At 54.7% G+C, this 11,249-nt stretch overlaps 1 protein-coding gene across 1 annotated transcript; it reads left to right on the top strand.

The window, feature by feature from the left end:
- Positions 1–8,368: 8,368 nt before the first annotated feature.
- Positions 8,369–9,070, top strand: CLDN23 (claudin 23; the record flags this gene model as incomplete). The annotated part of the gene is made up of 1 exon (XM_081999715.1): positions 8,369–9,070. One exon carries the CDS (start codon positions 8,369–8,371, stop codon positions 9,068–9,070), a length of 702 nt encoding a protein of 233 aa, XP_081855841.1.
- Positions 9,071–11,249: the final 2,179 nt, after the last annotated feature.

The raw sequence follows: 11,249 nt of genomic DNA, 5'->3' as shown, positions 1-11,249 counted from the left end.
AATGATTACTTATCAGTGAGAAGATAGCTTATATGCTGAAAAGCTAGTGATGGACGTGAGAAGCAACTGTAGGAGGGTAAAGAGGAAGGACCAAGGGCTGGGTGAGACCATCACTGTTGATCCTTTGAGGAAAGCAAATGGAAGAAACTGATGACTCTGCTGCCTTTCTTGCATTTAGCTTTCACATAAAAGTTGAATCTAGAGGTGAATAACTCACTGAAGGGATCAATTATACTCCACAAACCACCAAGATAAAAAGATAACTAGCTGAGACTTTGCAGTCTCTCTCTTAGGTACCTACAGCCAAACCCTTGCCCCGGCACTTAGCCATGATGATGAACGACGAAGGGGTCGGGAAATGGGCCAGGATTGCGAAAGAAGAGGTTCATGAACTTTCAGCTATGAGCTACAGCAACACTCATTATCAGAGGAGGAGCCATCTCCAGTTCCCAAGCCAGGCTCTCCAAGAACTGCTGGAGAGCTGGAGCAGAACCAAGGCAATGGCAAAGAACAAGCACAGCATCCTGTTTAAAAGGCTTGAAGTCAAGTTATAGATCCATAATTCAGTGCCTGGAAAATCGACCTGCACAAGGGATTAATTCAGAGGCACCAAGGGACTAATACAGGAGCTGAGAAGCAGACAGCTGGGATTTCTTAAGAACTATTTTATACCAAACCATTTTAATTTCCCCTCTCAAAGATTTGGCAGATAAAGGGGAAGCAGCAGATGTGATGATTTTGACCTCCATAGAGGATTTTGTGTTATCCCATTCAGACTTCTTGTCAGAAAGGGAAGTACCATCTAGTTGAAAGACGGATGTAAAATTGGTGCAAACATAGCACTTTGATCTGGTGACAAGAGCTATTGGTGGCTTATAGTCAGACTAGAAAGACATATACAGAAGGGAGCAGCAGGAAAATGGTCCTGACTTTCATATTATTCAATGCTTCCATACTGTGGGCCAGAAGCCACGCTACGCTGCCTTAGAAGCCTTGCAGATACTGTTAAAGAAAATGAGACCAGAGGAGTGCCAGAAGGTAGATTCATCAGATGACCTTAAAGACCTGGAAAAGACAGGATTTGACATCAGTCAGATGAAATTCATTCAAGTCAGGTGTGAAATGCTTTGAAATCAGATCAATCCAACCCAAGGAAAGAATAGGATATGGAATGAAACAGGCCACAAACTAGACAGGGAAGCATGCCGGAAGCACCAATTCTGGTGGTGGAGAGGAGGACACGTCACACCCTTTGAGGTTGTTTGCAACTCTGTTCCCATCACTGAATAAGTGTCAGGGGCCAAACAGGTGCCATAGACGGATTCATACTTAAGGGGATGGAAACAGTTCACCCTAGCTTTACCCTGTCTGTCACTGCTGCGTCTACCTGCCCTCTCCTTCCTGCCCAAGTGGCTGGCAGAGGCAAGGGCAATGGTGACAGGCAGCTAGCCAGGTTCAGCTGCTCTCATTACAGCTTAGCCTTGATGAAACTCCACCAGGCTGGGAATAGTGTTGGGTACCAAGATTCCATGTGGCCTGCAGCTTATGCCTGCTTTGAGAGGGAGCTGATTCCTGAAGGATGGTGTGGCCAGTGAGTGCGAGCCTGCCCTGGACACCCCCAGAAGAAGGGCAACCCAGCAGCCAGCTACAAACACTTGGCAACCACAGCCAGATAAGTGAGAAAGTCCTGTCTGAGTGGGACACAGTACAACACCACTAGTAGAAACCTCTCCTATTTCCCAGAGAAAGAATGGTCAGGCCATCCCATCTTGGAGGCAAGAGTAATGTGAGGCCACTCCCACAGCCCTCCATACTTTCTCAGGTGCCCAAAACCCCATCTACCCACATGACAGCTTCCCCCTATCACCAGTATTAAGCCCCCCAGTCTCTGAGTGAGGGCATCCAGCACGTCCCAGGGCCAACCAGCAGGCAATCTTGTACCTCATGTGAGCAGCAAGTCCTGCTAGGCAGCTCATACAGGCTATGACACACTGGGCATCCTTCTGGGAGTCAAGCAGTCTCTCTGAGCTCTGAAGCAGCCTGGTATTTTAGGAGAAGAGAGGAATCCTGTGACATTTCATAAATAACTTTCTCACCCTGATGATTTAGCAGCAGCCTTTGAAATTCAGCAGCAAGAAGTCCTCCAGATAGGGCTACCAGTGATGCTGTTTACCCAGTGAATTTTTATTCTGAAAGGATAGGAACCATGATGAATGGCGATATTGCTCCTCATGCAGTCACACACCCCCCCCCCCAGCCTGTAGGTCAGTGGCTTTTTGGCCAAGTATGTGCGTTTGAACATTCAAATGACAGGTCCGGGCAGTACACACTGCTTTGGGATTGTAGGCATTGCCTGTTGTCCTTCCCAAGGGGACACAAGGCTAGAAAGAAGCAGATGCTGCCAGAACTTCAGGGCACAGATCTAGAGGGATGGTTTTTTGCCTTGGTATAAAAGGGAAGGCAGAAAGTACCCAAGACTAACCCTGCTCTGCTGTATCTGTGCTTCACATTCTCTGTGGCCAGTGATTTCACTGGCCTTTCCATGCCAAAATCAATTAGTTTTGTCTCTACTGATGTACTCACTGCCTCAAAAGTATGTGTTGATGGTATCAGGCACATTGAAGGCGGGCTGTACTGCACGGATCTGACACCTTGCCAAAAAGAAAAGTATTTTCCTTTCATTTGCAAGATTTCTCTGACTAACCTGGAAGAGTCCTGTGCTTTCCTCCAAAGGGGGCAGGATCCTCCTGTGGAGCAAAATTGGGCAGTCTCTTCACCAGCAAGTAACATGGGAGAAAGACGCAACTATCCTTCCATCCAAAATGTTCATGTACTTTACAAATACAGTGTCAGAATTTCCTATCGTCATCCCACGCGTGTTCTCATCCTGTCCACTATCAGAATAAAATCCCCATAGACTAGAAGTCCCACTGTTGCTCAGTCACCAGAACAGGTGTGAGACACATCTGCCTCCCGCCGAGGGCTTTCTCAAAGGAAAGGTTTAAGCAGGTCTTTTCTCCTGCAGCCTTGGCCATACGTCCAGTCGTTTGACCCACAGAGCTGACCAAACTGCTAGAAAAGACGTAAAAGCGCAGTCATAAGCCATCTGCTCTTTGGTTTCAGGCCTTTCAACCCAATGAGAGATCAAAGGATGTGCAGATGAGTCACATTTACAGTAACTGGATGAACGCCATCATGAAACACTGCTTTCGCCTTGCCGGTTGCAGCGTGCTCTGCACCCATGGGCATTGGCATTGCCCTTTCTCTCCCAAGCTCTGTGAACCAGGAACTGGACAAACACGTAATTTCCACAGTCAGACACAGCTTTAACCACTCTCTTCTCCCTGTCTGAAAAGGGCTGCACCTCCAAAACCCAGCACAAGAGCGTCTTGTCACCACTCTTTTAACCGTTTCAGGATTGAGTCAAACAAAAATAGAAATAGCTGCAAAAAATGCTTTTCATATCATTCTCTGAACCGAAAACAAAGACTCAGAACTGGCACTGAGCAATGTGGCAAGTCCAAGTGCAGCAGTTTGGATGTGAGGGAGTTTAACGGATGAGTGAATACCTGGGGGGCATCTAATAAGGCTTTCAACAACTCAATCCCAGGATCTCATCCGAATAGCGTTCAGAGTCACAGCTGGGCTGCAGAAGCAGAGCAGGAACAACCTCAGCACTTGCTGATGGATTTACTGCTCCCTGCAGGCATTACAGGATGCTGCCCCCCAATTGCACGGGTGTGTGCAGCTCCCCCATGCTGAGTTTTGAGCAGGGGGAACAGCCAAGACTCCTATGGGCCACAGGCCTGAGTACGATAAACCACTGCTGGGTCACAGCCCTGGAGTGGGACCTGGCAGCACGGGGCTTGCAAGCACACCCAGTACATACCCCGGTCTCCGATAACCCCTCTAAAGTGCATCCTCGGGGCTGCTGTCACCACCATGGCCAATCTGGAGGCTGGCAGGTCAATGGGCAAATGGAAGGCTAATAAATCTGCTTGCAGAAGTCATGCCCGGAAGGCTGGAGAACTGGGGCACACTGCTGCATGCTGGGTGGCGACCACTGCTGCCCGTGCTCTGGGGAGGACACACGGACGTCTGTTCCACACTCAGCTAGCAAGGAGGACCACAGCCCCTGTCTTGCCCGGGGGCTCGTCCTCGGCCTCCCGGCGGGCACAAAGACAGCAGTGTGTGTGTCCGGGGAGGAAGCCGGGAGCTGGTCTGAGAGGAGCCCATTGCAGCTGCTCGCACAATGCAGAGCACGTCCCGGCTGCGCTCACAAGCTGCCTGGGCCATGGCCTGAAGGCAAGGAGTTGTCAGTGGAGAACCCTCATTTTGCACTCCTAAAAACTCCCCCACTCTAAATTCTAGAAGAAAAAGCAGCAAAATGGAACTGTCAGAACCAAGCCCTTCCACCCAGAAACCTGCCTCATGAGACTTTCCTGTGGGATGGAGACTGAGGAGAGGCTTAGACAACCAAGACTAATGCTAAAAAACTAAGCATGGGCTGTTCGAGCCATCCTGCTTTACTCCCAGCCTGCAGAGATTCAGGTTTCAACAGAGAGGCAAACACAGGTGGCTAGTGGACCTGTCCAGGGGGCTAGACCAGATGAAATGGCAACCCCCACCAAGTGCCCCCAGGTGTCATTTCTAGCCAGTCCCCATCTCCTGCAGCAGGCAGGACACAGGGGGACGCCAGGCTCTGCCAAGCAAATTCCCCTAAAGTGAGAGAGAGGGCAAAGAACGTACGACCAGGGTCAATCGTTGTGCCTGCTGGGCTCCAGCCAGGCATAAGGCAGCCCAGGGAGGCACGGCCCATGTACTGCCATTTGCCATACCCGCAGACATGACTGCCATGTGGCTCGGTGTCCAGCATGGGCCGAGGCCACTTTGAACCCGAGAAGCGGTCAGGTACAATATAACTCGCGTGACGTGCGAGCAGTGTGGTGGTATGGAGGGGACCTTGCCGTATGCAATGCAGGCGAAGCCCCAGGGTCAGTGGGATGTAAACAGGAATTACCAGCTGCAGGCTCCTGCTGAACAGCCCTGGCCCCAGCTCTTCCCCCCGGCTCTTCCCTGCACAACAAACAGGATGCTGAGAGATCCTGCTGCTGCTGACGACAAGCCCAGCAGCGGCCAGGGGAAGGGGCTCAGAGTAACCCCCTCGCAAATACATGCCCCATCCCCGGTCTCGGTGTCATGAGCTCAGCAGGCAGCGCAGGGGCAGAGCTGCCTTTGTGCAGGGACGCTTTTCTCCACTTCAGAGCTGCTTTTTGAAATCTCTTGCTGGACCCAGGAACCTGGATCAGACTAAGGATCACAGAGGAAGCTTTGGAGACTGTTGTGCGCCTGTGTTCCCCAGCTGTAGCCATTTCTGGCACCAGGCAAGATCCAGCTGTTACACCAAACTGCTCAGTTGGTGTGATAAAGGTATAACCCAAAAGCCACTGGTCCTATCCACACTGACTCTACACCGAGCCACTGCCACCTAAGAGACACTAGTACCTGTCCAGTCTGGGGTCCCATCACCACCAGTGGCAGCAAGCAGACACCTAGGGAGGCAGGGAACAGGCTGAACACAGCAATATTGTCCTGAATGCATTCCCAGCCTTCAACAATGCAGGGTAGCTGAGGGGAAGCAGCAACCCAACACTCAATAGCCCATCATGGATTTGTTTGTTTGTTTGTTTGTTTGTTTTTGTCTTGCAATCTATCTGAAGCTCTGACCATCCTGCCCTGGATCTTTTCCAGTTTGAGTTAGCTCAAGGCCTCCTGCTGCTCCTCCAATTTAGAAAGGGGGGTTTAAAATTATTATTATTAATAATAAATGCAAGCCAACTTGACCAGGCGTGGATAAAGTTTCCATCGTGTTCTTAAAGAGATGGCTTTGCCAAGGTAGGAAAAGCTAAGTCACGGCCTTGGAGAAGTAGGAAACACCAAGTAAGGTGGCTCTCCCCACCCAGCAGCTAGGGAAATGGGGGAAGGAAGGCTGTTTCAGCCAGACCATTTTATCTCTGAGACCATATGGCTTCAAATGCTTCCCCAGAGCTTGGAAAGGGCCAGGCTCTGCTTTGAATTGCTTTTCATACCACCTCATTAAAAAGTAAAAGGGAAGAAATGAACAATCTATAACTTTGTGGCATCGGAAAACAGCTCTGTTAATCCCATTTCCTTCCCCAAGCCTACTCAGGGCAGGTCATCCAGCATCAGGGCCACATCACCTAATCTGCCCATTTTTGCCCCGCAATCAGGAGCCTGGGCACCAGTCCAAAGGGCAGATGCATCCTCCCGGGGGAGCAGACGAGAGAAGAAAGGCGCTGCAGGGCCAGATGCCGCAAAGCCCAGGGTTGGGGTACCTGTGGCACCCCTCGCACCCTGAGCGGAAAGGATGCTTTCTTGGCTTGTCTGGGGAAAAGTGGGCAAATCCGACAAGGCGCACGGTTTGCCCCTGTTGCCGCAGTGCTGGTGCACGCCCCACCGGCATGTCCAGGACAGGGAGCAAAGCCCTCGCCAGCCACGCGGGGCTCAGGGCTCGCTCCTGCCTGCTCACAGCTACAGCTTGGCCTGGCCGGTCCACAGACAGCCCCTGCTGTGCCTGCCAGAGCTGCCATGGAGCCGTGTTTCGTCACCTTAGTAAAAACCTCCTGCGCCCAGGAGCCGAGCGGCACTGACAGGCCCTCACCCATAGCACCCAGGCTCATCGTGGCACCCAGCTCACCACCACCCCTTCCCCTCCGCCTCCCTCTGCCCCCAGGAGGACTATGTCTTCTCCCAGCCAACCTCCACCTCATGTCCAAACAGAAAGGGAAAAACCCCAGCCTCCTGCAAAAGTCAGAACCAGACGATTTCAAGGTCTTTCTGCTCCCATCAGGGCTGGGGGGCCTATGGCAGAAGGCAGCCCCAGACAACACGTCAGGCAGGCGGCATTTGGTGTGTTGGTTGGACCCACAGCTCCGAGGGCAGTAAATGGGCTAGTGGCTCAGCTAAGTGCCAACTTTTGAGCAAACTCATTGTGTAGGACAAAGCCAGGTATCCCTGGGCTGGAGCTGCGGGCAGCGGGCTGTCGACATTGCTGCCCTGCAGACATGGCCCAGGGCATGAGCCTCTGGCTGAGCCCAAGCCATCCCCGCCTTCCAGCGGAGCTGAGATCCAGCGACCAACAGCTCCACAATCCGTCCCCCAAGTGATCTGGCACCCACAGAGCTGAAGGGTTTCAGGGGCACTCGGGCACTAGCTGTAGGACAGGCAGTGGGGAAGGGAGCCGGGGAGCAGCTGGTCCAGCACAGACCCACCCACCCCTCCACCAGGTGGCCAAGGCCACCAAACAAGTGGTGCAAAGATGCTGTGGGGCACACATGCAGTGCAGCCTTCCAGCTCGGCTGGGTTGCTGGTCCCAAATTAATCCACAGGGGATGCTGCCCTCTTTTGGGCTCAGCGTAACTGGCAGAAATTCAGGGAAATATGTAGCAGCCCAAGAGCAGTGCTTTTTTGGGGCTCAAAACCCCACAGAGGGGTTCTCAAATGTGGTGACTTCCCATACCTGTCTCAGTGGACATCCCAGGGCCTTCTCCTGCTGAGAGCCAGGCTGCTGCACCTGCGGGTGGCCTCTGAGTGCAGCCGGGGAAGGGAAGAGCAGGACCAAGCTTGGGAGTGGTGCCTGAAGGACAGGGAGATGCTTGCTGGGGTAAAGAGCGAGAATATGAAGGCCAGGCGCTGGGAAGGTGTCTCAGGCCTGGGGAGGGCCACGGGGTCCTTACCAACTCTGAGAGCTGCTAGCATTTCATCTTTATTAATGATTTTTCATAAATTAATTAAGTTGATAATAAAATAAGTTCACAGTCAGTTTAAGTGAGCCGTAACAGGGTCCTGTGCTGACCCAGCAGGGAGGCATAGGGTCCGAGCACTGCCAAGCCCCAGGGTGATGCTGAGATGTCCCAGTGCCACCTGCAGCCTGGGGACGGCTGGCTACCCCCCGCATGGGGAGAGTGGCGGCCAGCACTTCGGTGGTCCCTGCAGGCCCCTGCACCCCTGAAAGGTGCTCAGCACTCTGGGCTGGGTGCCGGCCAGCCCTGCCTGTACCGGGCTCCTCCCTGCCTGCACTTCCTCCTGCCGCTGGCACCTCCCCACAGCACTGGGCACAGCCAGGACCGTGGCCCGCACCAGCTCCGCGGACTGCCCACCCTACAGGGACCCTGGGACCACTGCCCCACCACAGGATACCTGCGCCGAGCAGACCTGGGGTACCCGCACTGCCTCTAGTACCAGGCAGCAGCAGTGAGCCCCTGCTCCCCTGGACCTCTCCACCTCTGGCAAGCAGGAGCAGGGTTTGGGGACCCACACTGGAGCCTGCTTCACCCACCTCCTCAGCATGCGGACACCGACGGCGATGATCGTGGGGCTGGTGCTGTGCCCCTGCGGGCTCCTGCTGACGCTCACGGGCACGCTGGCGCCCAGCTGGAGGCAGGTGAGCCTCATACCCAACCAGCCCATTGACCTCATCCTGGAGCAGGGCATCTGGGACATGTGCAGAGAGCAGCAGAGCAGCCACGACCGCCACTGCGGACAGGCTGATGAGCTGGGCTACTTTGAGCAGGTACCCGTGCGGGTAGCCCAAGGGCTGATGCCCACCTCGCTGGTGCTCACCCTCCTGGGCTTGCTGCTGGCCGCTCTGGGGGTACGCTGCTGGCAGAAGGAGCCACGGCACCTGCTGGCTGGTGTGGCAGGGCTTGTGCTGCTCCTCTCAGGGCTGTTGAGCCTTGTGCCTGCCTCCTGGTACACCCATGAGCTGTGGGCACTGCCTGCATTGGCTGGCAGCACACTGGTTGTAGGCTACAGCTTGGTGCTGAGCTACTTGGGAAGCTGCCTGGAGATCTTGGGGGGGCTGGCCCTCACCCTCAGCTTCCACCACTGCTGCAAGGAACACAGGGCTCCCAAACTGCCCCCCAGTCCTGTGCTGGAGGCTGGGCCATGCTCCACCACTGGAGCTTACTGCAATTCCTGGGACGTGCTGGAGGATGAGCGAGATGGACGGCGCTGGAGGAGCACCCTGCCTTGTGACTCTGACTTGTAGACCCAGCACAGGGACAGCAGTGGGCACCGGCCCGCTTGCCTGGCGCCGAGAACAGTGCTGACTCCTGCCCCTCCAAGCCATGTCCTTTTCTTGGGGCACCTCAGGGCAGGCTGGAAACAAGACCGAGAACCTGTCTTGAATCTCTGCAACCTCTTCAGAAGCCTGCTGTGCACCAGGTCTCACAACTGTGCCAAAGTTGTGCTGGATTGAGGACCAGCCCTGGCTCCAGTCCCTCCACGCAGCTTTTAGCTTGTACCCTTGCACTGTGCAGCAGCTTGGGCAAAGGCAGCTCCAGTGTCCCCCCAAGAGCAAGGTACAGGCTAGCATCTTGTGGGTTTCAGGGCTGGGAATAGGGAAGGGGAGCACCTCCCACATGGCTCTGCTTAACACAGGGCTGTGCAAACAGCAAAATAAATGAAGAGGAACAGGTCTGTGCTGTGGGATTGTTATGGGCTTTCTGCCAGGCAGGCTGGGCAGAGAGCCAGTGGGCACAGTTAACCCAGCTCCCCTGTGCTTTGCTTGAAGCAGGGAAGAAAGGTCTGTAAAAGGGGATGGGTGGCTTTTATAGCACCTTCCTCGAGGACTTTTCCCCCATGGTCAAAATCAGCTCTGGAAGAGGTTTCTCCTTCCTTGAGCACAGCTACTTCAGGGGAAGAAAGAGATGACAGGGGGAAAAAATAGCATATATTTCCTATTTCATCATTAGCTTGCTGCAAGGTGGTAGAACTGGTCTCACTGCTTTGTAAGGGACACTCAGAAGGTCAGAGCTGCCCTACAAAATCCTGCTCGGCCCCCTGCATAACAGGGCAAGAGCCCAGCCAGCTTCCCTGCAGAGCTGTTGGGCCAGATTTTACCCCAGGCGGGCCCAAGCCTTGCTGCAGAGGACCAGGGGATTGAGAAGCCCTAAGGTTAAGGGATGGTACAGGATGCACCCTGCAGCAGAGGATCAGATTCAGGTGGCTTGGAGAGTGTGTTGGGGCTGCAGAGTTCCCCCAAAAAAACGCCCAAAGCTCTTTGCTCTGGACTGTAAGTTCCCTGGAGCTTAGAAATCTAGAAAGAGCAAACCAAGCTCCCCTCCCTGGCCCACACACAAACCACCATGGCACCAGAGATGCTGCACAATGTTCCTTTATGAAAATACAGTGTCGGGGCAAGATGGTCCCTTCCTCAGCGGGGCTGGCAGCTCCTGCAGAGATCACAGATGGGTGCATCAGGGATGAGTCTGAACCAGCTTCCCTGGGCCCACCCCACACTTTGGCACAGGGGCTCCAGCCACAGAAGGGAGTGGGACAGCCCCTGTACCAGCCAGACTCCAGGCACCCCCAGGGTCTTGACCCTCTCCCCAAGCAGGAAGGCAGAGCTTGCCTCAAGAGTGGGCGCCATGCTGGCACTGGGTCTGGGGAGGCATCTGCACATTGTGGTGGTGGTGGGGAGGAGGCTTGGGGCACTCCAGGGTGGCAAGGATATCCCTACTAGGGCCTGCTCCAGGCACTGCTCACCTCTTTCCCATCATAAGCTTCATTCACAAAGGTGTCACTCTTGGGGGGAAGCTCTTCCTCCTCCTCATCTTCTTCCTCGGGGTCACTTTCACGGTGGTACAAGGTCAGCACCCGGGTGGAGGCAGTGCTTGAGGTCCTGCTTGAGGAAAAGTGTACACTGAGGATGGCATGGCCACCTCCTAGAGATGGGGCAAATCCTAAGGTCCTGGCACAGCCCCCAGTAATAGCCTGCTGGAGTGGTTGAAGCTTTCCATATAGCCCAGGAGTGCCTCAAGACATCGCACTCTCCCTGGGCACGGAGACCCTGTCTCTCTCCATCCCCAGTTGTACCTGGCCCAGCCCTGCCCCAGAGCTCACCTCCTCCGCCTGTCCCGCCTCCGCATGTAGGCCAGGGCCCCCACAGCAGCGGCAGCAAGCAGCAGGAGCACGGCTACCCCCAGGGCAATAGGTCCTGCAACTGGCTGCACCTCTGCCTCCTCACAGTAGTCACCCCGATAGCCCAGGGCGCAGTGGCACGTCACCCGCCCAGCCTCGATGGCACAGTCCCCACGCAGGTTACATGTCTCGCTGCTGCACGGCACAGCCCCCAGCACCTCCTCAGTGCTGGGGGGTACCAGGAAGGGCTCTCCATGGTCCCGGGGGCTAGGGCCTGCAGATAGGCTGGGGACAGGCTGCCGAGG

This window comes from Phaethon aethereus (assembly GCF_964289735.1).
Source record: "Phaethon aethereus genome assembly, chromosome: 4".
NCBI classification, from domain to species: domain Eukaryota; kingdom Metazoa; phylum Chordata; class Aves; order Phaethontiformes; family Phaethontidae; genus Phaethon; species Phaethon aethereus.
This window is presented reverse-complemented; position numbering and strand designations above follow the sequence as displayed.